Genomic DNA, 27001 nt, shown 5'->3' with positions numbered 1-27001 from the left:
CATCTTGCATGCCAAAATAATAAAAGAAAAATCCCGAATTGATTGTTCATCGACGGGTGTAGCTTGGCTCTAAATCGCCCTCTCCTTGGACAAAGATACTTCATACAAAAGTGAGCACGAAGAGAAAGCATGCCAATGCTTAAGCAGCACACAATGCCTTCTCATAAGGCAATCTCCCCTCTATAGTTTCACCACACATTTACGGTTGCGCTCACCACTGTTGTTGGCAGTTGGCGCTTCTTTTCTTGGCTAGATGCAGCGGACAATAATCTAAATGTGAAACACCATTAGTCGGGTTCAAAATGAGAGAGATGTTTTAGAAATGTCATGATGGCTAGCTTTATTTCAAATCAAAAAGAGATACATCATCCACCATAAAGCGCTATTACAGAACCAGGAGGATTTTTCGAGCACACAACTGGAGGATGAACCCTAACTAAACTAGCTAGCTCATGAGCCACGTGGTTAACATCACGAGCACAATGCTCAATGACCATATAAGTAAATTCAGTTATAACAAACCAAAGCAGACATTGATAATCGTAACCGCCATCGCCAAGGAACCTAATTCATCCGTCATACAATCGGCGAGCACCGAGCAATCAGACTGCACAATTAGCTTCTGGATACCTATTTGGCGTGCCAACAGCAGGCCACACCTCACAGCAATTGATTCAGTTGTACTCTCTCCGTTACAAAAACGGGGACGGAGAGAGTGTGTGCATAACTAGGTCGTCTACATCATCTCTGATTATAGGTTCAATTTCAGATTCCCGATGGTAATTCATACCAGAGTGCGCACATATAATTTTACTAAAGAGGAATAGACAAACCTTTTTTTGGCTTTTAATAATGGGGCGTGCTACGCGTCCGCCGGCTTACCGCGAGCCGTCAAATCTCACGCCATCGAGCGGCCGAGCATCATCCTTCCCACTGCAACACAGGTAATGTTACGGATTTTTTTGTAACAAAGATCGTGTTGCAGAAATCTTTGCAACTTATGTTGCGGAATTTTTCTTTGCAACAAGATCCTTGTTGCAGAATAGATCTTTGTTTTAAAAAAGCATCTGCAGCTAAAAAAAGCATCTGCAGCTCACAGCCGTGTCCGCCGCTATTGCAACAAGAGCCTTGTTGCAACAAAAAAAAAACATCTTCGCTCTGGCTGCTGCGCAAGCCGATTCCGGCAAGTACCCACGACAATCGATGGCAGGCAACACACTCCCGAGGTCGTCTTGCTACGTTGTTTCCTACCCTCCAGCAAGCTTCACTGCTGTGATGCCTGTTCGTACACGTGGTTTGTTAGTTTCGGTCTCATAATCTGCCCACAAATAATATAAATGTTTATGGTTGTGATTTGTAGGGCTTTACCCTCACCCGAAGGAGAGAGAGCCCTTCCAGAAGTTCTCAGTGGCTCCAAGGAGCCAAAGAGGGGGTTTGGAAATAGTTTTCAACCAGCAATTGACGCGCCTCGGTATAACCTCACTAGCTGCGTCATTGACCCAAGCGCAAAGATGGGATTACCTGTAGCCTCACCATGCCATCTTATACCCATCTCCACCTCCCCATCCTCGCTAGCCCAGCGATGTGGGACAAAAGGAACGCGCAAAAACCAGCTGTGCACGCTTCGCTCTTCTCATGGGCCGCTAGTATACAAGGCCATTTCTCTATCTTACGCTAATCGGCCTGCGGTAAACAAGAGCTAAACGAATGAAGTTATCAAAGGAAAAAAATGAGTTAACAGGCTTGACACTAGCATTTTTTTCTCAAGAAAAGGTTAACACCATAATTTTCGTTGATAGCAAAACATATCTAAACCATAATTTTTCTTCATCGATGAAAAATATATCTTATACTCCCTACGTTCCATATTAATTGTCGCAAAAATGGATGTATCTTAGACATATTTCAATGTCAAATACATCCGTTTGAGCGAGAACCAATATTCAATGACAGATACCTTCGTTTGAGCTGAGCGATAACAAGTATGAGACGGATGGAGTACTAATTAACTCGTTGATATCATGTATAGGCAAAGTTTTCTATCTCACATGTAACCTGACATCAACAAATAATCTAACTGTGAGCGAAACTATGATACATCAACGGATAGGGCAAAGTTTGCATGAGTTGATCATGGTAAGTCTCAAGCAGTATAACAGCATCCTCAAGGCAAACAAAACCGGGGGTATGGAGAAGTATGAGAAAAACTCGACAAAACCATGTACTATTATGCTTATTCCTTACACATTCAGTAAACCTCCTGGTAAAATATAAGACAAGACTTTACGAGACTAGAAAGAATATAGGGGAGCTCTAACGACTAGCCTCTTCCGCTCATCTCGTCTGTGTAGGGGAGCACAGGAGGCCCGAGGCGTCCGCGCCAACCACAGAAAGCTCGCATATGGTACAAAGCTGCCCTTCAATGGAAGGAACAAACCGGGATCCGCAGTATGGGCACGAGACATCCTTTTGGCCGCGGTAGATGGGAACATACGTCGAGCCACAGACGACGAACGGATTTCTGTAGTCATAGTTGAGCTCATGGCTGTCCTGCTTGCCGTTGCACTGCTGCTGCACCTGCCGAGCCTTCTTCGCTTGGACCTCGTTGGGGCTGTTCTCGAGGAGCAGCCTTGCAAAGTGCTCTGCGGTCGCGAAGTTCTTCTGCTTGTAGCATAGAGCCATGGCGTTTGAGAGCACAAGCCTCATGTGAACCCTCTGGAGCTTGCAGTTGGTGAAGTAGGCCGCCAGTTCCTGTTGCCGGTTGACGTTGTCCTTCAATTCCTTCCTCTTGAGTTCCATTCTTAGACCAAGAACATATTCCCTCACTATCTCGATCAACTCCTTCACTTCATCAACTTCTCTCCGTGAGTCTACCACGATCAGGGGAATGGTATGCAAGATGCTGACGAACTGTCTCAGCGCTTCTGGGAACTTCCCCTCGGTTGTGGCTTTGTAGGCTGCCTTGAGCCTGTCTTCCATTTGTGAGAAGGTGAAGACTAGTGAAGGAGGGCCCCTCACGTTAGGACTTGAGGACTCACTCCAACCTTTCTCAACAGCAATTGATATAACGGGAGCAGTTGCAAGTGCACGAAGATATGAATGACTGCCCATATGCAGATCGAGAAACATGGGTTTCAGGGGAGCAAAGTTCTTGATGCCCAACTGGCGGCTGAGCAACCTCATTGCAGTGTCAAAGTTGCCTGCTGCTGCATGCTCCCCAGCAAGAGAAGATTTCTGAGTCCAAATTTGGCTGACAGGCATTCCTGGTGTAGGAGCAACAAACACAGTGGAGCGAGCATTTCCAGCAGCTTTTGGGGTCTCTGCTTCAGGCAATTCCAGATCTTCAAGATCCCAACCACCTTCCTCACCATCCTCCTCGTTCGCTTCACCTTCCTCGGGATCAAAACCATCACCCCCATTTGCCACTGCATCACTTGCATCCACAATATCCAAGTCCTCATCACCCCAGTCAGCACCAGCAGCTTCATCATCTTCCTCAACTTCTGCTCTCCCAGTAGCATCCAGTCCACCCTCAAATATGCCACGCATCACCCGGAGCAATGGCCAATCAACGCTGGATATGAGAGGTGCGGGCGGAATCAAAAGTGAGCGAGTTTTTCCTTCAGGTAGAGAAGGAACATTCTCACCCAACTCAGCAGCAAGCCTTTCAGCAATTTCAGTGAGCCCATGAGTGGCGGCAGTGACATAGGCAAGAGGAAGCTGTCCGGCATTCTCCAGGATCTCAGCTCGCTTCCTAGCATCCCCAAGATACAATGCATTGTGGAACTGACCCATCAAATTGTTATTCTGTCCGGCAATTTTGCACATGAAGCCCACCTTGTCCATGTAACCAGTAATAAGATACAGAAAAGTCAGCCTCTCAAAATTCTTCGTCCGCTGGTATGCATATTCCACAATACCAACATTCCCCTGCCTCAGGGCCTCAATTCCCAACCTGTACCAGTGATCCTTGTCATCAATCTCTTTTGCAGAAGCCACTGCGATTTGGATGTTACCACTTTCAAGAGCTAGATTAAATCTTGTCTTCTCATCTTTCACAAAGTGGAGAGCAACTTCTGGAAACCCTTTCTGTTGTAAATATGAAATCACTGCCTGCCCACACAGCTGTGAGCTCTTAATCATACTCATAACATGGTCATAACGTTTCCGGAGAAGGGCGAGCTTGAAAATGTATTCAGAAGCATCGACTGATATCAGCTTGTTCTTTCCATCACGATCAAGACAGAAAATGTTGTTCCCAATAACCTTTGTTATGTAAACAGGGACATCAAGGGTCTTTATGATCCCACTATCTCCATTGGGAAGACAGTATTTGATATGGTTCAAAGTAGAGTAAATAAAAACACTGTTCTCATCCCAGGCACCACTTTTCACACGAATGGTTTCATGCAGTGTAGAGCGATGAACAAGCTTCTTGCTAGCTATAACCACTGCATGCTTGCTCAGCAGTGCAACATACTCCATGTCACTGGACCAAACTACATATTTAACACCAGCTGACTGGAGTTCACCAAGAACTAGCCTTTGTTGTAGATCAAAGATGGTCACACGATCTTCAGCTTTGCACAACAAATTACCAGTCCCAGCATAATAAATTGCATCAGTCGCAATAGGAAGAGGACTCTTCTTCACAATTTCATTCTTAAGATTCTTCACCAAAACTTGATTGCTACTCTTCTCAAGGACAGCAAACCTATTCCGTGCCACAAAAACAGCCGAGCCACCAGCTCCCTTCTTTGCCTCTTGCAAATAATCAGCCCTGCCAGCAGAATCTTTAGGAACAATGTACAGATCATATGAGCCCCCGTCCACATCAGAGCAGATCAACACAGCATTTTCAGTTGGACTATAAGATAGTGTCCTGGGTGCCTGGTTCAAGCTGACGGATCCTGGTCTTCTTATTGGAGCCACCTGAACTTCCTTCTGGGTGGAGTACTCAAAGAACCGGAGGAATCTGTCCTTCACATAGAACACAGTATCAGCACTCACGCTGAAAGCTGGGCGTTCCCTCTCTAATTTAAACACAATCATGCCACTGTCATGACCAGCAGCAAGAAGATTCATTTCAGGGTGGGCGGCAAGGATCCAGAAACGGTCATGTTCCCGCCTAAATGTCTGAATACCAGTTCGCTTTGTGGCATCCCAAATGCGAATGCTTTTGTCCTCTGAGTTGGACACAATGATGTCTTGCTTCGCATGGAACATCACACACGACACATTATTCATGTGCCCCCTCAAAGTATCAACTTCCCAAGCCTTGGTATCTGTCAAAAAATATCAAATTTTATTTTATTGTTTGTTCAATCCAACCAATACTCAGCAAAAAAATAATTAGTGCTAGACTAGACCTTCAATTGACATTTCTCATGTTGAACAAACAAGGGTAATTTGATAATTTGTTTATAATTTGTTCAGTCCTACCAATATGCAGAGTGTTTTACTGGATATTAAATGGTTATATACATGTGATCACTCAGAATTAACAAAAAGGTAATTTGACAATTACGAAACATGTTTCTTGCGTTCAGCTAGTTTTGATGACCACTGACAATTTAGTTGATATTACTCGTGATAGACTGAGGAGTAAGCAGTAAAAGGTTCTGTACAAGTAATATCACTTAAACAGAATCAAAAGGATTCAAAATAAAATGACTAATTCAGAAGCACTGTTTCAAACTGTCATACAAAATAATGAAATGATGCGTACATAAATATGTAGTTATTGTTTTCATACAACGAAATAAAATAAACCAGACATAAATAGTTAAAGAAGTGATTGCACTGTTACCATTCATTCTCCACAGCTTCACTTGCCGGTCATCTGCCCCAGAAACAATGAGTGGCAATGTGGGGTGAAATGATGCCCAGTTGACACCACGGTCATGGCCTTCCAAGACATATTTCACAACCGCATCGACACCCCCAAACAGATCAGTGTTCATCTGAGTGAGACGCAGGATGTCATCCGCAGGTGACACCGTCTTCTTCCTCAGGGCACCAATATCCCAAACACGGACAGTCTGATCTAGCGATGCTGACACAACCAGGTCCTCCTTGGGGTGGAAGGACACGCACATGACATAGTGATTATGCCCGGTGAGCACAGCCACACAAGTACGTGACTGCCAGTTCCAGATCCGGATTGTCTGGTCATCACTGGCACTTACTATCCATGGGTACTCATGGTGGAATTGCACAGTACGAATGTAGTCGAGATGCCCAGTAAGCGTAAACAAGCAGCGGTGTGTCTTGTAATTCCACACCTTGATCTTGTAATCGTCACCTGCATTGCATCACAACCCAAAATCTTAGTCCAAGCTTTGTGAATGTTAATGAGCATGCATTGGATTATTTTACCACCTATTCTACATTCACTCAGCGTTCAAGCATTGACTCACTGTTAAGCTAGTAACTAAAATATGAAGCAGACTAACCAGAGTGCACCCCTGTGTCATCAGCGACACAATCCCCTCAACGTTTTGTGAATGCTAATGAGCATGCATTGGATTATTTTACCACCTACTCTACATTCACTTTCAACTGGCTAAAAAACTACGGTGATAACAGTCACTAATAAAAACCAAATGGCACTCCGAGTAAACAATTCTAGAAACAGCAAAGATCATAAAAGGAAGCACTAGATCCGACCAACCCATCCTACCAACTTATGACACCTTAACAGCCACCGGCACACATCAAGCGCGATCTAACAGCAGCGTCGACGGATCACAGAGACATCTAACGGCCTCGACACTCGCGCGCAGAGCCTCCAATCCAAGGCAAGGCTCGGGGCCGTGGCGCGCAGCTCTGTGTCAATCCGCAAATGGCAAATCACGCCCGAACCGATCGAGCCGAGCGGGATCTAGCAGGGCGGGGCGGGGCAGTACCTCCGGAGACGAAGAGGGGCTGGGTGGCGTGGAAGTGGACGCCGCGGACGGGGCCGTCGTGCTCGTCGAAGCGGTCGAGGAGGGTGCCCGTGCGGTAGTCCCACATCTGGATCACGCCGCTGTGGAGGCTGGCGAGGATCCATGGCCGCCGCGGGTGGAAGCTCAGGCCCTTGACCCGGTTGCTCTTGGTCTCGAACTTGGTCAGCATCTTCCGTTCCCCCGCCGGCGGCGCGTCGTCCCCGGCGACGGCGGCGGCGGCCCCTGGCCCTGGCCGCGGAGAGGAGCGGAGGTGGGGTGGGGGGGTCGGTGGATCTGGGGCGGAGGAGGGGGAGGGGAGGGAGGGAATGGCCGATGGTGGGGAGGAGGAAGGTGCTTTAGATCTCGGGCAAGAGGAGATCTGGGTTTCCGACGCTGCTGAGTGCTGAGGTGGTGAGAGGCGGCGCCGCCGTTGGATTCTGGGGGAGAGGCGATCTGAGCCGTCGGAAATGGTGCGCCCGGGTTGTCAGTCACGCGCTCGCTCGCCGCAATGCTAAGATAAGCGGTTTGGCTGTGACCAATTTTTGGTAGAGTACGAATTATAAATTTCATGCTTAGAGAAGTGCAGGACGTTTTAGATAAGGGTGTTTATCATTTATGTCATTCTGGTTGTGTTTTACTACTTGGTTTTGCCATTAGAAATTTCAACTGCTCAAAAATGTCATCGTTTCGTTAAGCGCATGCTTAAAAATGTCATCGCTTCGTTAAGCGCATGCTCAAAAATGTCACTGGACACCATTAAGCTAGTCATAGTGGGAGTAACTTAGCTAGTAACATAGCGCACTTCAAGAAAAAATTGCTTACGTGGTATATAGTTAATGAAAAGTGGTAACATAATATGTTACTGTAATATAGCGTTTCGCAAGACAAGATGAGTATACAAGCTAATAAATGAAGTCCTCTATGACACTAGTACTATATTACTTTGCACTATGAGTACAATGTGTGCTCTCGTATCTACGCATCCATCGTCACACGCAAACACTATGTACAATGTCCTCCAAAGACTGCAGTCGCGGAGCTTTAAGATTGATCGATGTCGCCAACTCGCCACTAGCATCTTGATATCATCGAAAACATCACCTTCTATTGAAAACATTATGCATTGATCGAACAATAGGATGGCAAAAGCTATGGTTAGATTGTTCATTGACTCAGAGTACAAGTACCCTCCTAAACATCCAACAATGGATTGGTTCTCGTGCGGAATGGATTTTGTATTGGGAATAACATCGATACAAATTCACATAAAACACCATATGGTATCTGTATTGGTGCTTATTCCAACATGATTGATGAGGGGCTACTGAATTAAAGGGGAAAAGGGCCCCTCGCCCTGTTCATCGTTGGCGAGAGCCGGGAAGGGGAGGGGCTGACGGGGAAGGAAATGAGAGGCGATGGGGAGAGAGACGGAGAGTTGATCCCCCGTTTCTCCCCCTTGGATTGTTGTTGGCGTAGGAAGGAGAAATCTATGTCGGTCATTCTTCCTCTATTCTAGGTCTAGTTGTTCTAATAAAAATGCATGCATCATGTTGGTCCCTTCTCGGCAGGTGTTGTTCCCTCTTATCTTCATTATCTGCTTTTGTTCTCACTCTGTGCTTTCGATTAGGTTTTGGAGTAGGTCGTCTGGAAGTTGAAGCAAGTTGGTTTGACGCCAAGCTCGTCCTCTCCCTCCAAACCTTGTGGGGAAGGATTTGCTAACATGTTAATAGTGTTTTTGCTCTTCATCCGCCGGTGATGACCTCGGGCTTCTGTTCGTCAGTGTCGATAGTAAATCCCTTGGTCGGCGAACAACCAGACTCAGCAGCACGTGTCCGCCTTCATGCGGCCTGGAGGTCGACATGTCATTTTCTTGCTATAGTTGTTTACACCTGGTTCTTGATGGCAAAGTTGTTATTCATTTTTATGTTTTCCTTTGCCTGTAACGTGTAGCGTTGATCTTGTAATCTTCTGGGTTTTGGCCCGGTTCGCAATTAGGCCTTTCCAATATAACAAGAGTGGGGTGGCCCTCTATGGAGGGACCCGCGTGCAGCCCATGAGCGGAACGGGAAGCCCCTTATTTTTCTCTACATTTTTTGTCTTTTTTGTTTTTTAGTCTTCTTCAAAATAATTCGGGATCTAAAAAAATCAAATTTTCTAGAAATTGTGAATTTTGAGAAAAAATTAATCAAGAAATCTTATATTTGTTGCAGATTCGAAAAATTATCGCATATAAAAAATCATGTTTTTAAAACAGGGTTCAAGAAATCAAATAAGTTCATAATTTTGAAAAATGTTTGCGCATTCAATTTTTTTGTGGATTTGAACAAATGTATGGAATTCAAAAAATGTTCGTTCATTCAAAAAATATTCACGAGTTGAAAAATGTTTGCGAATTTCTAAAACCATACCACGTATTGAAAAAATGTTCATGATTTGATAAATAAATCAATAAATAATAAATTTGCATGCATTTGCAAAAATGTTCATAAATTTGGAAAAAAATATGAATTTTAGAAATTGCTGTACTAAAAACAAGAAAGTGTTTGTGGATTTCCAAAAATTTTGTGAAGTCGAAAAATGTTCATGAGTTAACAAATGTTCACAATTTAAAAAATATCCTGAATTTTTTAAAAAGGATCGCAGATCCAAAAATTGTTCACGACTTCAAAAGATGCTTACGAATTTAAAAAATGTTCATGATTTCAAAATAAATTACAATTCGAGAATGTTCATGATTTCTTAAAAAATATGATTTCAAAAAGTATTCACGGGTTTGAAAGATGTTTGCAGAACGAAAAAATAAAAAACTAGAAGGAAAAATGAAAAAGAAAAGAAAGATGAAGATAAATAAAAAAAACAAACACATGAAAAATAAAAATAAAATGAAAAAAGATAAAAGAAAGAAAATGCCAGAAGAATAAACATATTCTTTTTTAAAAGAAAGAATATGCAACAAATTATTTTTTAGTCTTCTTTAAAATAATTCGGGGTCTAAAAAAATCAAAATTTCTATAAATTGTGAATTTTGAGAAAAAATTAATCAAGAAATCTTAAATTTGTTGCAGATTCGAAAAATGATCGCATATAAAAAAAATCATGTTTTTAAAAAAGGGTTCAAGAAATCAAATAAGTTCATAATTTTGAAAAATGTTTGCGCATTCAAATTTTTTTGTGGATTTGAACAAATGTATGGAATTCAAAAAATGTTCGTTGATTCAAAAAATATTCACGAGTTGAAAAAATGTTTGCGAATTTCTAAAACCATACCACGTATTGAAAAAATGTTCATGATTTGATAAAGAAAATCAAAAAATAATAAATTTGCGTGCATTTGCAAAAATGTTCATAAATTTGAAAAAAAATATGAATTTTTGAAATTGCTGTACTAAAAACAAGAAAGTGTTTTTGGATCTCCAAAAATTTTGTGAAGTCGAAAAAAGTTCATGAGTTAACAAATGTTCACAATTTAAAAAATATCCTGAATTTTTAAAAAAGGATCGCAGATCCAAAAATTGTTCACGACTTCAAAAGATGCTTACGAATTTAAAAAATGTTCATGATTTCAAAATAAATTACAATTCGAGAATGTTCATGATTTCTTAAAAAATATGATTTCAAAAAGTGTTCACGGGTTTGAAAGATGTTTGCAAAACGAAAAAATAAAAAACTAGAAGGAAAAATGAAAAAGAAAAGAAAGATGAAGATAAAGAAAATAAAAACAAACGCATGAAAAATAAAAATAAAATGAAAAAGGATAAAAGAAAGAAAATGCCAGAAGAATAAACAAAGGCAACACTGGTTCAGGGCCGGTTCAGAAAAATAAGCAATATAAGTGGGAAAAACCAGCATGGGCAAGCCCATACAGAGGACACACACGCAAGTCGTACGCGCGGCCTAGGCGCCAAATAGGACTGGCCCTCTACGGAGGGCACAAGTTTGTCAGGAAAAAAATGAGTGCTTGGCATGGGGTTTGATCCATGCCGACCATGGTTTTATTCTGAAAAATGGACTTCCACCCATCTTACACTTTCTAGACCAAGATCTAAGATATTTACATCGTGTTATTTGCTAAATCTTGGTTGTGCTTCTTAGAATTGTGAAACTAGAAAAATTCATACACACTCATAGGTTCCGCAACTTCTCTACCCCATCTTTGTCCCTAGGGTGAAAACCTCATATCCGGTTTTGCCAAATCAAATGACAGTAGCTGCTCCTGGCGCCGCTCCCTCCTAGGAGGCGACGCCTTGGAGACCTTGACACGATATGGTGTTGTGAGGCCGGTTTGAGTCTATCGGTGTTGCCACTTTGGGAAAGCGAGAGCTCGTCATCAAACAAGCATCATTGGTCATGGGGATTGTCGGTGTTCTCTTAGGGCATGTACAATGGTTGATAAGATAGTCTTATCTTAAATTTTGCATGTAATTTAGAGATGACAAAGAAAAATGTCTACAATGGGTCATCTCTTAGTCTTATCTTCAATAACTAGCAATTCCTAAAAATGTGGTGAGACATATTGTGCTAAGAGATCATCTCTTGTCTTATCTTAAATAAGAGAAGACAAGCCTTCTCTTATGAGTTTTCTCTCCTCCACCTCATTATTTATCTTACGTGGCACTCTTAAGATGGCATCTTAAATAAGAGAAGACAAGCTTTCAAAGGAGGAAATCTCTCTCTGGCACCGGAACTCTATCGGTGGTTTGCCTTGCAAGTGCAGCTTTCTGGTCCGACGATGCTTCGGGCATGGTGTAGGTAGTTGGCTTGCTCGTAGTTAGGCTCTTCGGGCGGAAATCCGTTTTGCATGTTTTTGTGTTTTCTTATAAAGCATGCCAATTCTCTTTGATTCTTCAGGAGGAAAAGAACATTTTGTGGATAGGTTGAGGTGAACTAGGAACATGAACTGAGCGCACGGCAGTTCGACCAAGTGGTCATAGCTTCACGATGAAGATACCGTCCGGGTTGCAGTTTGATCCAGAGACCGTCCAATTTCACGCCTGAAGCCCCAACAAGTCATAATAAAATTTTAAATAGCAACATACTCCCTTCATTTCATAATGTAGTGCGCCCGCATTTCCCGAGATTCAAACTTGACCGTAGAATTAACCAACGAGACCGACTGCGGCACTTTTTTCTCCTGCCGCAGTCGGTCTCGTTGGTTAAATTTACGGTCAAACTTTAATCTTGGAAAACACGGGCGCACTACATTGTGGAATGAAGGAAGTAACAGATAGTAGTAACATAGGGACAGAGATGAGAACAGCAAAATCTGCACAAAACGTCCAAGTTACTGCGTTCCAAACAGAGTAACAGAGGGTTTGAATTACCAAAGAAATCGCCCAAGGTTGCTGTAGCAGGGGAGAAAAAAGTGAGGCGGCAGAAAGAGTCATCGGGATACACGATCACTGAAGCTTTGCCGATGCAGCCGAGCCGCAACATTCCCAACAAACTGGCGTTTCTTTCAGACCGAAGCTATCTCGAGGCCAGCGATCTCTCCACTCTCAAGCCGGACAGGACCGCCGGTTAAATGGACGAGGAAGAAGACGACGCGAGCGACTCGCCTCGAACTCAGCACCGGATGGAGCCATGGTTGCCATCACCACCGCCGGCAGCTCGAACTCAGCACCACATGGGATGATGGAATTGAAGAGGATTGAACCACCCTTTGACCAGATGATAAGCACCGGAGCCCAGACCACGTCGTGCTCCTCAGCCATCTCTCTCCACCTGCATTGATGCCAGCCATGAACATTCTTACAACAACCTAGGAGTATGACTGCTGCTACTTCGGCGTCGCAACAGCATCTGATCGCCTCTCCGGGATCGCTTCCCCGCATCAGCAGATCACCAGATTCTGTCGTGCACCAGCATCTCATTCGCGGCCCAGAGAACACCACAGCGGAGGCGAGGCATATCATGCGTGATCCTTGTCCTTGCACAAGGGACAAGATGCAAGCACATGTTTGAAACCATGTAGGAAATGGAGCATCAAGAGCGGTTGCAAATGAATTTTAACAGTTACTGGAGTGCAGTGTTCACATCACAGATCGTCAACCGAAAAACCATGGGAGATTGAAGTCAGAAGTAACAAAAATCAATGTGATTCACGCTTGAAATGAACTGCGAAGAGCATCAATACACGCTGGAGCAGACGCGGACGCCTCAGCTCGTGGTATCCTCCTGGCGGAAGGAACTGATCGACTAAGTGTGCGCTGACAGAGATACAAGAGGGATACACCGTCGCTCGCCGAGGGAGACGGCACCCCTCCGGCGACCAACACCACACCACGTACTGAAACACCACCCACACTCACCGGACAAACGCTGCTGCTGCCTCGTCTTGTCTCGTCTTCCACCTCGAATTAGAACAACACACGAACGGAGAAATGACCCCCACATTGAACGGAACGGACACCGGCACAAAGTGGAAATGTTGTTAGCTCGCTCGCTCCGGCCCGGCCTCGCTCACACGAAGCCGACCTCGGCGAACTGCGGGCGCGGCTTGGCCGTGGTGGGGCCGGGCCGCGGGACCGGCACCATGCCGTCCGGGAGCGGGTTCTTGCGCGGCCGGCCGCGCGGTCGCGGGATCTTGGGCGGCGCGTCCGGGTCCCGCGGCTTGGGCGGGCGGCCCCGCCGGCGCGGCGCGGTGGCGACGGCGACGACGGCTAGTCCGTCGCTAGGAGGGGCGCCGATGGCGGCGGGGGCCCCCCCGGGGTAGTGGCCTGGCGGGCGCACCTTCGGGGGCCGGCCGCGGCCGCGCTTGGCGGGAGGCGGGGGCGGCAGCAGCAGCGGCGCGTCGTCGGAGGATTCTACGTCCTCCTCTTCCTCCTCCTCCATCTCCGCCTCCATGTCGTCCTCCTCGACGGGGGATCTCGAGGGCGGGGGCGGCGGGGGCAGCGCGTACTTGCCCCCGGCGACGGCGACGAGCTCGGCGGCGGCGGACATGCGGGAGAGGTGCGCGGCGACGAGCGCGGGGTGGGACGGCGGGAGGTCGCCGCCGGCGCCGCGGGCCGCCTCGATGCGGCGCGCGATGGCGGCCTGGCTGGAGCCGTTGGGCTCCCGGAGCGACGCGATGGCCTCCACGATCATCTGCACCCACCACAAGGAGCCAAAGAAGTCAATTTTCCCAGATCGGTCGGGGGCCGGGCCGCAGATCTGGGGAAAGAATGAGGCGGCAGCGGCGGCCGCGGAGGCTAGGGTTTAGAGGGGTGCTTGCCTCGGGGTAGGAGGGGAGGACGGCGAGGTCGGAGGCCGCGCGGGGCGACGACTGGTCGCCGCTGGAGGTGGCCATACCTGCGTGCGTCGCCCGCGGGCTGGCTCGGCTCGGCTGTCTCTCTCGCGAGCGCAGGCAGAGCAGCGCGTGTGGGAGTGAGCGAGGGAAGGGGTGGTGGTGGGGGGTGGGAATTGGGGGCGCAGCGCACGGGGACGCGGATCTGGGTGAGGCGCTGCGGGGCGGAAATGGAACGCAAGTACGGTTCAGACGAGGAATCTGTCGGGTGGTACCGGGCGGCCGTGGGTCGCGACCGGCTTCCCTTCCCTTCCCTTCCCACTCGCGCATCCCCACTACCCACGACCCGCCACGCCCACACTGGTGGTTGGCAGTGCAGCCCGGCCGTTCCACGGTTTTTTTCAAGGGTGTGGCTACATCTAGAGTATAGCTGGCCAAATGGGCTGTTTTTTTCGGGCCGGCCCGTGAGCATGCCGGCATGGCCCGCCTTGGGCCAGGCACGGCACGAGGCACGCCCTGAGCCGTGCTTGGGCCTGGAGGCTGGACACGCGGGCCGGCACGACACGGCCTGATTAAGTTTTATTTTTATTTTTTTATACATCTATATATGACCCAACATGTAAAAATAGGTTAAAAAACGCTCAGTGCGTCAAATAATAGACTGAAAATATGCGGCCCACCATGCTAAACGGGCCAACGTGCCGACCCGTTTACTAATTGGGCCGTGCTTGGGCCTGAGGGCGCAGCACGCGGGCCGGCACGACACGACCCGTATAGTAATCGTGCCCTTGCGGGCCGTGCCGGGCCAGGCACGATTATGATGGGCCGGGCCGTGTCGGGCCGGGCTGGCCCGTTTGGCCAGGTATGATCTAGAGTCTCAGTGGAGTGAGAGAGCATATTATAAAAGAAAGAAAATTAAAGAAAATTTTGCATGGATATTCATGTAAGACTCATGAATGTAGCATCGACTGAGGCTTGATCGACTCAGGAGTCATGAAAAATCTAGCTAATCTAGCGAGCTCGCCAGCAACTTTATTTGCTTCTCTATTACATACTACAGTGTTCGAACCTAGTAATAATGAAATCACAAGCATAATGAAAACAATCATCGAAAATTACCACCGCCGCCGCACCCGCCAACCATACTCCATCCTTCATGGTATCAATCACCTCTAGATTGTCCGAGTCAATAATAAGGCAGTTGCATCCAGTCATCACGACATCCGTGCAATATTCTATCCTCCCATTCTCCTAATGATAAATCTGCCTTTGTCATCTTTAGGGACTGCCCCCCATCGTGCCCCTGAGCATGCCATGGTCAAAAGAAGCATCAATATTAAGTTTCATAAAGCTCACTGGAGGTCAAGACCAGACCCCTTTTCATAGAAGCATTTGGAGATGAGGCAGTAACAAAGTTTATCATAAGAGCTATCCCCATAAATATTTGATACGCACTCTGAGTTGTCTTCTTCTGTATCAATTTTCGCCTTTCCCATCATCGATACCGTGTTGAGATAGCAATCATTTCACGCACATTCTGGTTACCCAATCCACAAATCTTGGACTGGTGGATACTCCAACACCGCTTTTCTAGCACAACCAACCTCACAAGCTTTATCAATAGTATCACCCACCCCTAACCTTTTTCAAACCTCCTTTGCAAAGCAAAGGAATTAGATATGCTTCATATCTTTTGGACCATCAGAGTAAGTAGGACAAGCAGCCATGATTTTCATGTCTCTTTGCGGGGATTCATAACTTTGTCAAGTCTTTAGATTAGAATACATAAAATAATATTGTTTTCCCTTTTCCTCATTCTTGACGGAATACAATGTTCTTTAGTACATGTTGTTCCCGCACCGGAGCTTGTTTTTTCTCGAATACGAACAACGTGTGTATCGTATTATATAGAAAGATAGAGGGAGATAAATACCACAAATCCACCATGTGGTATTACATAGCTTTAACACAACACTCCACCCATACCCCACTCACAAACTTAGGATTACTCTCGCCTAACCCACCTAAACACCACTCTGAGTAGATGATCCAAATCACCCTTGTCAGTCATGCATGTCTCCATCCTCGACACTCTATCTCGAACTGTGCAACTACAACTTTTACCACATATGATACCTCATCGAAGACTTTTGAATTCCTATGTTTCCAGAGCACCCACATGCCCAGTAGAAGAACCGTCCTCAGGTCCTTGGGTTTGTACCTCGTAGATGTCTTGTTAAGGCACCACGATTGTAGCATGTCGTCGACTGATGAGTCCAGTCCTGCCTCCCTAGGGCCGTGCAGATCGTCTTCCACACCGTTCGCGCAAAAAACACATCCCAACATGATGTGGTTCATAGATTCCTCGTGTTGAGCACAGAACGGACAAGAGTCCTAGTGTGGTAATCCTCTTATGGCCAGTTTATTCGAAGTCCAGCACCTATTTTTGATTGCGAGCCATGCAAAAAATTGGCATTCCAAGTGAACTCCATCATTGGCATCACCTCCCTGTTGGCAAATTCGATGGCATACACAGATCGTATGGAGAAGCCTCCATCACTTTTCCAAGACCAACGGATTGTGTCCTTGCACCCATCCAGAAGTTGCACCACATTGATCCTTGGCCAAAGTTGCATGTATTCCTGAAGTGCACCTAACCAAAGATTCGGTCCAAAATATGTAGCCCGGGCTTGGTTTGATAGTGTCTCTTGAACTGTCTAGACAATCTTACACGCCGAGGTACTCTCTCATATACAGTAGGCCCAATTTCTATAACTCACATGCCATCTAGCCATCGGGTCCTCCCAGAACATCGTGGCACGCCAATCACCAACGTTTGCTCTAGATGCAGCAGTAAATAGGACAAAAGATTCCTTTTGCACCAAGATGTTAAATTCCTTCCACGGTCTATCATCATCCCGACTTAGGCAACCACGACCAGCGCGCCCGCATGGCGATATCCAGCCACCTAAGGTTTAGGATGCCCAATCCATCGGCCCATTTTGGTGTGCACACTAATCCCCATGCCATGACACAGTTACCGCCATTGGCCTTACTACTTGTAAGTTGCGTTGGGATTTCCTCGAAGAGGAGAGGATGATGTAGTACAACAGAGATAAGTATTTCCCTTAGTTAAGAACTAAGGTTATCAATCTAGTAGGAGAACCACACAACACCTCGTTAGTAGTACCTACACAAAAAATAAAAAAATACTTGCACCCAACGCGAATAAGGGGTTGTCAATCCCACGGCGGTTGATTGCAAGGATCAAATCTCGTAGTGATAGATATATACCACAAGATTACAAAATAAAGTAAAGTAAATAAAATTGTAGCAAGGTATTTTTGGATTTTAATATATGATAAAAGTAGACATGTGGGCCATAGTTTTCACTAGAGGCTTCTCTCTTGAAAATAGCATACGATGGGTAAACAAATTACTATTGGGCAATTGATAGAAAAGTGAATAATCATCATGATATCGAAGGCGATGAACATGTATATAGGCATCACATCTGAGACAAGTAGACCGACTCTTGCCTTCATCTACTACTACTACTCCACACATCGCCCGCTATCCAGCATGCATATAGAGTATTAAGTTCATAAAGAACAGAGTAACACCTTAAACAAGATGACATGACGTAGACAAAGTAAACTCACACATGAATAAACCCCACTGATTGCTTGTTTCTGCGTTGCTTAGGATGATGCAACACAACAACGATAAGTATTTCCCTCAATTATGAAACCAAGGTTATCAATCCAGTGGGAGAACCAAGCAACACTATGTAAACGGTACCCGCACACAAAGAACAAATACTTGCAACCCAATGCGTAAGAGGTGTTGTCAATGAAGGAAATATGCCCTAGAGGCAAAAATAAAGCTGTTATTTTATATTTCCTTATTCATGCTAGAATTGTATTGATCAAAAACCTTAATACATGTGTGAATACATAGACAAACACTGTGTCCCTAGTGAGCCTCTACTTGACTAGCTCGTTGATTAAAGATGGTTAAGGTTTCCTAACCATGGACATGTGTTGTCATTTGATAATAGGGTCACATCATTAGGAGAATGATGTGATGGACATGACCCATCCGTTAGCTTAGCATATTGATCGTTCAGTTTTATTGCTATTGCTTTCTTCATGTCAAATACATATTCCTTCGACTATGTGACTATGCAACTCCCGGATACCGGAGGAATGCCTTGTGTGCTATCAAACGTCACAACATAACTGGGTGATTATAAATACACTCTACAGGTATCTCTGAAGGTGTTTGTTGGGTTGGCATAGATCGAGATTATGATTTTTCACTCTGAGTATCGGAGAGGTATCTCTGGGCCCTCTCGGTAATACACATCATAAGAAGCCTTGTAAGAAAAGTGACTAATGAGTTAGTTATAAGATGATGTATTACGGAATGAGTAAAGAGACTTGACGGTAACGAGATTGAACTAGGTATGAAGATACCGACGATCGAATCTCGGGCAAGTAACATACCAATGACAAAGAGAATGACATATGTTGTCATAACGGTTCGACCGATAAAGATCTTCGTAGAATATGTGGGAGCCAATATGGGCATCCAAGTTCCGCTATTGGTTATTGACTGGAGAGGTGTCTCGGTCATGTCTACATAGTTCTCGAACCTGTAGGGTCCGCACGCTTAATGTTCGATGACGATATTGTATTATATGAGTTATGTGATTTGGTGACCGAATGTTGTTCGGAGTCCCGGATGAGATCACAGACATGACGAGAGTAGTCTCGAAATGGTCGAGAGGTAAAGATTGATATATAGGACGATAGTATTCGGACACTGGAAGTGTTCCGGAGGGTACCGGGTACATATCGGGTCACCGGAAGGGGTTCCGGGCACCCCCGGCAAAAGATATGGGCCTTATGGGCTAAGAGGGGAAACGCACCAGCCACAAGGGGCTGGTGCGCCCCCCATATGTGTTGGAAATATGCCCTAGAGGCAATAATAAATTGATTAATATTATATTTCCTTGTTCATGATAATCGTTTATTATCCATGCTAGAATTGTATTGATAGGAAACTCAAATACATGTGTGGATACATAGACAACACCATGTCCCTAGTAAGCCTCTAGTTGACTAGCTCGTTGATCAATAGATGGTCACGGTTTCCTGACCATGGACATTGGATGTCGTTGATAACGGGATCACATCATTAGGAGAATGATGTGATGGACAAGACCCAATCCTAAGCCTAGCACAAAGATCGTGTAGTTCGTTCGCTGAAGCTTTTCTAATGTCAAGTATCATTTCCTTAGACCATGAGATTGTGCAACTCCCGGATACCGTAGGAATACTTTGGGTGTTCCAAACGTCACAACGTAACTGGGTGACTATAAAGGTGCACTACGGGTATCTCCGAAAGTGTCTGTTGGGTTGGCACGAATCGAGACTGGGATTTGTCACTCCGTGTGACGGAGAGGTATCTCTGGGCCCACTCAGTAGGACATCATCATAATGTGCACAATGTGATCAAGGAGTTGATCATGGGATGATGTGTTAAGGAACGAGTAAAGAGACTTGCCGGTAACGAGATTGAACAAGGTATCGGGATACCGATGATCGAATCTCGGACAAGTATCGTACCGCTAGACAAAGGGATTGTATACAGGATTGATTGAATCCTCGACATCGTGGTTCATCCGATGAGATCATCACGGAACATGTGGGAACCAACATGGGTATCCAGATCCCGCTGTTGGTTATTGACCGGAGAACGTCTCGGTCATGTCTGCATGGTTCCGGAACCCGTAGGATCTACACACTTAAGGTTCGATGACGCTAGGGTTATAAAGGAAGTTTTGTATGTGGTTACCGAATGTTGTTCGGAGTCCTGGATGAGATCCCGGACGTCACGAGGAGTTCCGGAATGGTCCGGAGGTAAAGATTTATATATGGGAAGTCCTGTTTTGGTCACCGGAAAAGTTTCGGGTTTTATCGGTAACGTACCGGGACCACCGGGAGGGTCCCGGGGGTCCACCAAGTGGGGCCACCAGCCCCGGAGGCTTGCATGGGCCAAGAGTGGTAAGGGACCAGCCCCTGAGTGGGCTGGTGCGCCTCCCACAAGGCCCAAGGCGCAGCTTGGAGGAGAAGGGGAAACCCTAGGCTCAGATGGGCCTAAGGCCCACCCTAAGGGGCGCCCCCCTCTCCCCCTCTTGGCCGCCCCCTTTTCCCATCTAGGGCTGCCGCCCCCCCTAGGGTGGGAACCCTAGAGGGGGCGCACCCTCCTCCTCTCCTCCTATAAAGAGTGGGGTTTTGGGCTGCCCAATACACGCGATTTGATCTCTCCCTGGTGCAGCCCTACCTCTCTCCTCCTCGTCTCTTGCGGTGCTTGGCGAAGCCCTGCAGGATTGCCACGCTCCTCCACCACCACCATGCCATTGTGCTGCTGCTGGATGGAGTCTTCCTCAACCTCTCCCTCTCTCCTTGCTGGATCAAGGCATGGGAGACGTCACCGGGCTGTACGTGTGTTGAACGCGGAGGTGCCGTCCGTTCGGCACTAGGATCTCCGGTGATTTGGATCACGACGAGTACGACTCCTTCAACCCCGTTCTCTTGAACGCTTCCGCATAGCGATCTACAAGGTTATGTAGATGCACTCTCCTTCCCCTCATTGCAGGTTTCTCCATAGATAGATCTTGGTGATACGTAGGAAAATTTTGAATTTCTGCTACGTTCCCCAACAATATGGGCCGGCCTAAGTGGAGAAGGAAAAGGGGAGGAGGAATGGAAAGAGAGGGAATAGGATTCCCCCTTCCTTCCCCTCTCCCCTCTTTCCTTTCCCCTTCCAGAAATAAGGAAGGGGGGAGGCAGAATTGGAATAGGCCCCCCAAGTAGGATTACTCCTACCTGGGGCGCCCAAGGTTGTTCCCCTACCCCTCTGATATGTGGGTGGACCAGTGCTTAGGTGTTGTTCTTACTTGAAAAAACATCCTACTTATGATTAACCCTCCCGCAAGCATCCGCAACTACGAGAAAAGTATTAAGAATAAATTCTAACCATAACATTAAACTCTAGGATCCAATCGGCCCCTTACGGAATAGTGCATAAACTAGGGTTTAAGTTTATGTCACTCTCGCAACCCACCATCTATTTACTACTCCACAATGCATTCCCTTAGGCCCAAATATGGTGAAGTGTCATGTAGTCGACGTTCACATGACACCACTAAGGGAATCACAACATACATACTATCAAAATATCGAACACATATCAAATTCACATGATTACTTGCAACATGATTTCTCCCATGACCTCAAGAACAAAAGTAACTACTCACAAATAATAATCATGCTCAAGATCCGAGGGATATTAAATAGCATATTGGATCTGAACATATAATCTTCCACCAAATAAACCATATAGTAATCAACTACAAGATGTAATCAACACTACTAGTCACCCCCCTAGCAACAATCTATAGTTCCGGTAACAAGATTGCATACAAGAGATGAACTAGGGTTTGAGAGGAGATGGCGCTGGTGAACATGTTGATGGAGATTGCCCTCCCCAATATGGGAGAGTTGTTGGTGATGATGATGATGACGATGATTTCCCCTTCCGGGAGGGAAGTTCCCCCGGCAGAATCGCTCCACCGGAGGGTAAAAGTGCTCCTGCCCAAGTTCCGCCTCGAGGCGGCGGCGCTTCGTCTCGAAAGTCCTCCTCTTATTTTTTCTAGGTCAAAACCACTTATATACCAAAAGATGGGCACCAGAGGTGGACCGAGGAGGTCACAATCCACCAGGGCACGCCAGGGGGCCTGGCGCGCCCAGGTGGGTTGTGCTCACCTGGTGGCCCCCTCTGGTGTTTAACAACTCCAATATTTCTTAAATAATCCATAAAAAATCTCCGTAAAGTTTCAGCTCATTTGGAGTTGTGCAGAATAGGTGGCCTGACATAGCTTTTCTAGGTCCAGATTTCCAGCTACCGGAATTCTCCCTCTTGGTGTGTTCCTTGCAAATTATGAGAGAAAAGGCATTAGAATTACTCCAAAAAGCATTATTATGGATAAAAACATTATAAATAACAATAAGAAAGCATGATGCAAAATGGACGAATCAACTCCCCCAAGCTTAGACCTCGCTTGTCCTCAAGCGAAAACCGAAATCGAAAAACATGTCCACATGCTTTGAGAGAGAGGTGTCGATAAAAAAATACGGACATAGAAGCATCATGTTGATTATTATAGCAGAAACAAAATTAAACGTAGGACTTTTATCATAGAACTTTTATCATATACTTCTCATGAATAAGTAATAGTTCATCACACAATCGAAGTATAAAGCAATAACTCTATTAGAAACCAAGGAACTATGTTATCAGTCAAGTTTGCAACTACAATTCATCATCTTTTCAGGAAGAGTCACGTGTTGGAGCCTTTAGGCAAGTCCACATACTCAACCATCATATAGTCTTCTATGATTGCTAACACTCACCTTGTACCCATGAGCAAAACGTTTCAATCGGACACAAAGAAAGATAGGGTTCGCCTCCCAACATACTCACCTCAAGGGTGATGTCAACAATAATAACTCATGCTATCTATATTCAACTGGACATATGTGCCTAGATCTTTCCTCGCCACATGATGCTTGCCAAAAGAGAAAACTAAAAGGAATAGAGGGAAAAACTTTGACTCTTTGCATAAAAGTAAAAGATAGGCCCTTCGTAGAGGGAAGCAGAGGTTGCCATGTGCTTATTTGTTTGTATGCTCAATCCCTTAGTGCAAGAGAACGTCACATTGTATTGCCCATTAAGATGACAACCTTTATTATGCAGTCTGTCACTTTTATTCTTTGTCATCCAAGTTCGTACAACGCTCAATTTTCTCTTACCCTAAACGATCTCACACTTTTAGAAGCAATTTTTATTGCCTTTTTGCACCGATGACAACTTACTTGAGGGATCTTGCACAATCCCTATGTAGGTATGGCAAACACTTGAAAAAGATTTGGGTTTAAGGGGTTTTGGACGCACAAGTAGTATCTATACTTAGTACATAACTTTTGGCTAGCAAAGATAGGTGGCAAGCATCACATGTTAAAGGATCTATGACAATATCACTTCTATGTGAATATAAACAAACATGAACCATTAAGTTGTCTTCCTTGTCCAATGTCAACAATTTTGGCATATAATATTTTGATGAGGGCTCACAATCACAAAAGATTTCTAGGATAGTATATGTATATGTGAATCTTCTCTTCCCTTATTAATTCTTCCATGAGTTGCATCATTGACTAATGCTATGTTTGTCAATCTCTAATACAATTTTCTACTTATACTTTTCCTTATGTGGTGTCATCACCTACCATAGGATTAGTATATAATCTTTTCATTATTTATTTACTTTCTTCATTTATTTCCTTTCTCTTTTTCTTTATTCCTTATTTCTTTTCTTTATTTGCAGCATGAAAGTAATGAAAGCAAAAACTAAAACTAACTTCAGTATATAACTTGCACACGATTACAAGGATAGATCACTAAGGAAACTCTTAAAAGAAGAAATAATCGAACTAAACTTTATTTCATCTAAAAGCAAAAGATTGAACTAAGATAAATAAAAGCAAAAAGATAGTGGGATGATACGATACCGGGGCACCTCCCCCAAGCTTGGCGGAAGCCAAGGGGAGTGCCCATACCCGATACTCAATTCTCCTTTTGGTGGAGAAGGAGATGATGGTGGTGATGAAGGAGAAATCTTGTCCTTGGAGGAGCTTGAAGAGGCCATGGTAGATGGAATCTGACAGAAAACAACAGGGAAAAGGAGAATAGAGGATTTCTCCACAATACGGTGATCAACAGGTTCGGGAAGTATATATAGATTTTTTTCTTGCAGGACAAGCATATGGTAGAAAAATGGAGTACGAGAGGTGTCCCAGGTGGGCACAACCCACCTGGGCGCGCCAAGCGCGCCCTGGTGTCTTGTGCCCACCAGGGCACGCTTCCTGGGAGTTTCTTTATTTCCAAAATTTTAAAATATTCCAAAACTAATAAAAAATATTTTTGCAGATTTTCGGAGTCCGTTTACTCACCGTATCATGTACCTCCTTATTTTCACGATTCTAGAGTGTTCCGGAAGGACTCTTTTATGTGTTCTTTCGATGTCAAGGTTTGAATAATATTACTTTCAACATTAATAGGCGTACCTGAGATATAATGCTTTATTCGTTGCCCATTGACAACATTAGGGTTAGTGCCTTCGAAATTATTTATTTTGATGGCTCCAGATCGGTAAACCTCCTCGAGGACATAGGAGCCTTCCCATTTCGAGAGGAGCTTTCCTGCAAAAAATCTAAATCGAAAGTTGTACAAAAAAACATATTCTCCAACTTTAAACTCGCGCTTTTGGATTCTTTTATCATGCCATCTTTTAACTTTTTCTTTGAATAACTTTGCATTTTCATAAGCTTGGGTTCTCCATTCATCTAATGAGCTTATATCAAATAACCTCTTTTCACCATGAAGTTTGAAATCATAATTGAGTTCTTTAACTGCCCAATAAGCTTTATGTTCTAACTCAAGAGGTAAATGACAAGCTTTTCCATAAACCATTTTATAAGGAGATATACCCATAGGATTTTTATAAGCTGTTCTATAAGCCCAAAGTGCATCGTCGAACTTCTTAGACCAATTCTTCCTGGACCTATTAACAGTCTTTTGCAAAATTAATTTTGTTTCTCTATTTTTAAGTTCAACTTGACCACTAGACTGAGGATGATAGGGTGATGCAATTCTATGGTTAACATCATACTTAGCAAGCATTTTACAGGAAGCTCCATGAATAAAGTGTGAACCGCCATCAGTCATTAAATATCCAGGGACTCCAAACCTTGGGAAAATAACTTCCTTAAGCATTTTAATATAGGTGTTGTCATTAGCACTACTAGTTGGAATAGCTTCTACCCATTTAGTAACATAATAAATACCAACCAAAATATGTGTATACCCATTAGAGGAAGGAAAAGGTTCCATGTAATCAAACCCCCAAACATCAAATGGTTCAAAAGCAAATGAATAATTCATAGGCATTTCTTGACGCTTACCGATATTACCTATTCTTTGACATTCATCACAAGATGAGACATACTTACGAGCATCCTTGAAGAGAGTAGGCCAATAAAATCCAGACCGCAATACCTTGTGAGCAGTTCTATCTCCAGCATGATGCCTTCCATAAGCCTCGGAGTGACATTTCCGTAGGATTTGTCCCTGTTCATGCTCAGGTACACAACTTCTAATAATACCACCTACTCCTTCTTTATAAAGATGTGGGTCATCCCAAAAGTAATGTCTTAAATCATAGAAGAATTTTTTTCTTTTGTTGATATGTGAAGCTAGGTGGTAAATATTTAGCAACAATGTAATTAGCATAGTCAACATATGTGACGCCCGGATAATTAAGCTACAGTAATCTCTGCTAATGATGCCATGTCACCTCGATTACTGTTGATAATCTCGCGTTAGTTCAGAACCGATCCAAATTCAGATTTGGATTAAGTCTAACGGTAAATGTTTTCAAACATTAAAATTAAAATGTTTGGCATGTGGCAAATAATCCATACTAATTATCGGTGGAGAAACCACACTTCTGTAGAATATTCAGTTGCACTATAATAAGTAAATCGGCGGCAAAACTAATATTTAAATGCTCTTAAAAATAATGATAAACAAATACAAACTACTGTATTAAATGTGTCAAAATGTTTGTGGCAGTGGCATAATTACCTCTACTAAATTAGGTACTATTTTTGTATTTTACTAAAACTAAAATAAATAGAAACTAAGTTAAAAAGGACAAACTAGAAAAACACACACACACAAAAAGAAACACCCCCCGATTGGGCCTTGGCCCAGTTGGCCGAGCGGCCGAGCGGCTTGCCGGCCCACCCCCGCACGCTCCTAGCCTACTTGGCCTCCCTCCCCCCACCAGAAACCCTAGCCCGTCGCACCCTCCCCACTACGCTCTTCCCCCGATCCGATCTAGATCGGGGTTGACCCCAACTGCCCCGACCGATACCCCACTCCCTCTCGTTCTCCAGCACCAGGCCCCTGCGCCCCATCCCCTGCCGCGTCGGAGCCCCACCACCGTCGCCGTCCCCGCGCCCGCGCCCGGGGATCCGCCGCCTATCATCATCCTCGTGCCACCGTTACGCAGAAGCTCCTGCCATGGCCGCACCCGCCTGGTCCTCCGCGTCCGTGCCGCGCCAAGCCGCCTCCTCGCCGGAGAGGACGGACCCTGAAGGCCTCGTCGCGGATCCGGCCTCCCTCGCCATGCTCCCCTCGCCGGAGTCCCCTCATCGATCGGCGCCCCCTGCTCCGACACCGTCGGACGCCGCCGCTAACCTCGTCGTCGATCCGCTCGACCCCAACCTCCACCGGCTCCATCGAACACCCTGCTGCTTCCGCTGTGAGCCTCCGGCCCTCCACAGCCTTTTTCCCCTCCTCCCCGTGCCCTCTAGTGCCGTTTGCTGCTAGCTCCGCCGTAGTCACCGCCCCCGGCTGTTTCAGCCGCTCCTACCTACAGACGAAGGCAGCTCGACGCGGCGCCTCCCGCTTATCCGTTTGGCACCTGGGCTGCCCCTTTTGGTCGCCGGAGCACCCAGTTCCGCGCGCGCCGCCGTCCTCTAAACTCACCCACGGGCACATGCGCACGCACACACGCACGTTCTAATAGTGGGTTGACCCACTAACGTGTGGGCCCGCCCAGTTTAACCAATCCCCTAACCATGTAATTAGATAGAACCTAATAAAACTGTTAGTTGAATAACTGGAAATGACATGTGGACCCTTTTCTTTTAAAAGC

At 45.4% G+C, this 27001-nt stretch overlaps 2 protein-coding genes and 1 non-coding gene across 3 annotated transcripts; all 3 read right to left on the bottom strand.

Moving 5' to 3' along the window:
* Positions 1-1360: 1360 nt before the first annotated feature.
* LOC119290105 lies at positions 1361-1513 on the bottom strand. The gene has a single exon (XR_005141709.1). It is a non-coding gene; the product is annotated as a U4 spliceosomal RNA (small nuclear RNA).
* A 579-nt stretch (positions 1514-2092) lies between these two features.
* On the bottom strand, positions 2093-7235 carry LOC119286897 (coatomer subunit alpha-3). The gene is made up of 3 exons (XM_037566366.1): positions 6909-7235; positions 5810-6304; positions 2093-5285 (listed from the first exon to the last, which is right to left on the bottom strand). The coding sequence occupies exons 1-3, from the start codon at positions 7114-7116 to the stop codon at positions 2335-2337; spliced, it is 3654 nt and encodes a 1217-aa protein (XP_037422263.1). The 5' UTR covers positions 7117-7235; the 3' UTR covers positions 2093-2334.
* Positions 7236-12998: 5763 nt separating this feature from the next.
* LOC119286896 (HMG-Y-related protein A-like) lies at positions 12999-14211 on the bottom strand. The gene is made up of 2 exons (XM_037566363.1): positions 14137-14211; positions 12999-14009 (listed from the first exon to the last, which is right to left on the bottom strand). Exons 1-2 carry the CDS (start codon positions 14209-14211, stop codon positions 13386-13388), a joined length of 699 nt encoding a protein of 232 aa, XP_037422260.1. The 3' UTR covers positions 12999-13385.
* Positions 14212-27001: the final 12790 nt, after the last annotated feature.

This window comes from Triticum dicoccoides, chromosome 4A, assembly GCF_002162155.2.
Source record: "Triticum dicoccoides isolate Atlit2015 ecotype Zavitan chromosome 4A, WEW_v2.0, whole genome shotgun sequence".
NCBI lineage: Eukaryota > Viridiplantae > Streptophyta > Magnoliopsida > Poales > Poaceae > Triticum > Triticum dicoccoides.
The sequence above is the reverse complement of the archived record's forward strand: the minus strand, read 5'-3'. Positions and strand labels throughout refer to the sequence as shown.

Excerpts from the sequence above, each read along its gene's own strand:
- LOC119286897 (XM_037566366.1), bottom strand. The coding sequence starts at position 7,116 with ATGCTGACCAAGTTCGAGACCAAGAGCAACCGGGTCAAGGGCCTGAGC. Across the intron at positions 6,305-6,908 it reads GCCCCTCTTCGTCTCCGGAG|GTGACGATTACAAGATCAAG; the intron begins GTACTGCCCCGC and ends GATGCAATGCAG. Across the intron at positions 5,286-5,809 it reads GAAGCTGTGGAGAATGAATG|ATACCAAGGCTTGGGAAGTT; the intron begins GTAACAGTGCAA and ends ATTTTTTGACAG.
- LOC119286896 (XM_037566363.1), bottom strand. The coding sequence starts at position 14,211 with ATGGCCACCTCCAGCGGCGACCAGTCGTCGCCCCGCGCGGCCTCCGAC. Across the intron at positions 14,010-14,136 it reads TCCTCCCCTCCTACCCCGAG|ATGATCGTGGAGGCCATCGC; the intron begins GCAAGCACCCCT and ends TGGTGGGTGCAG.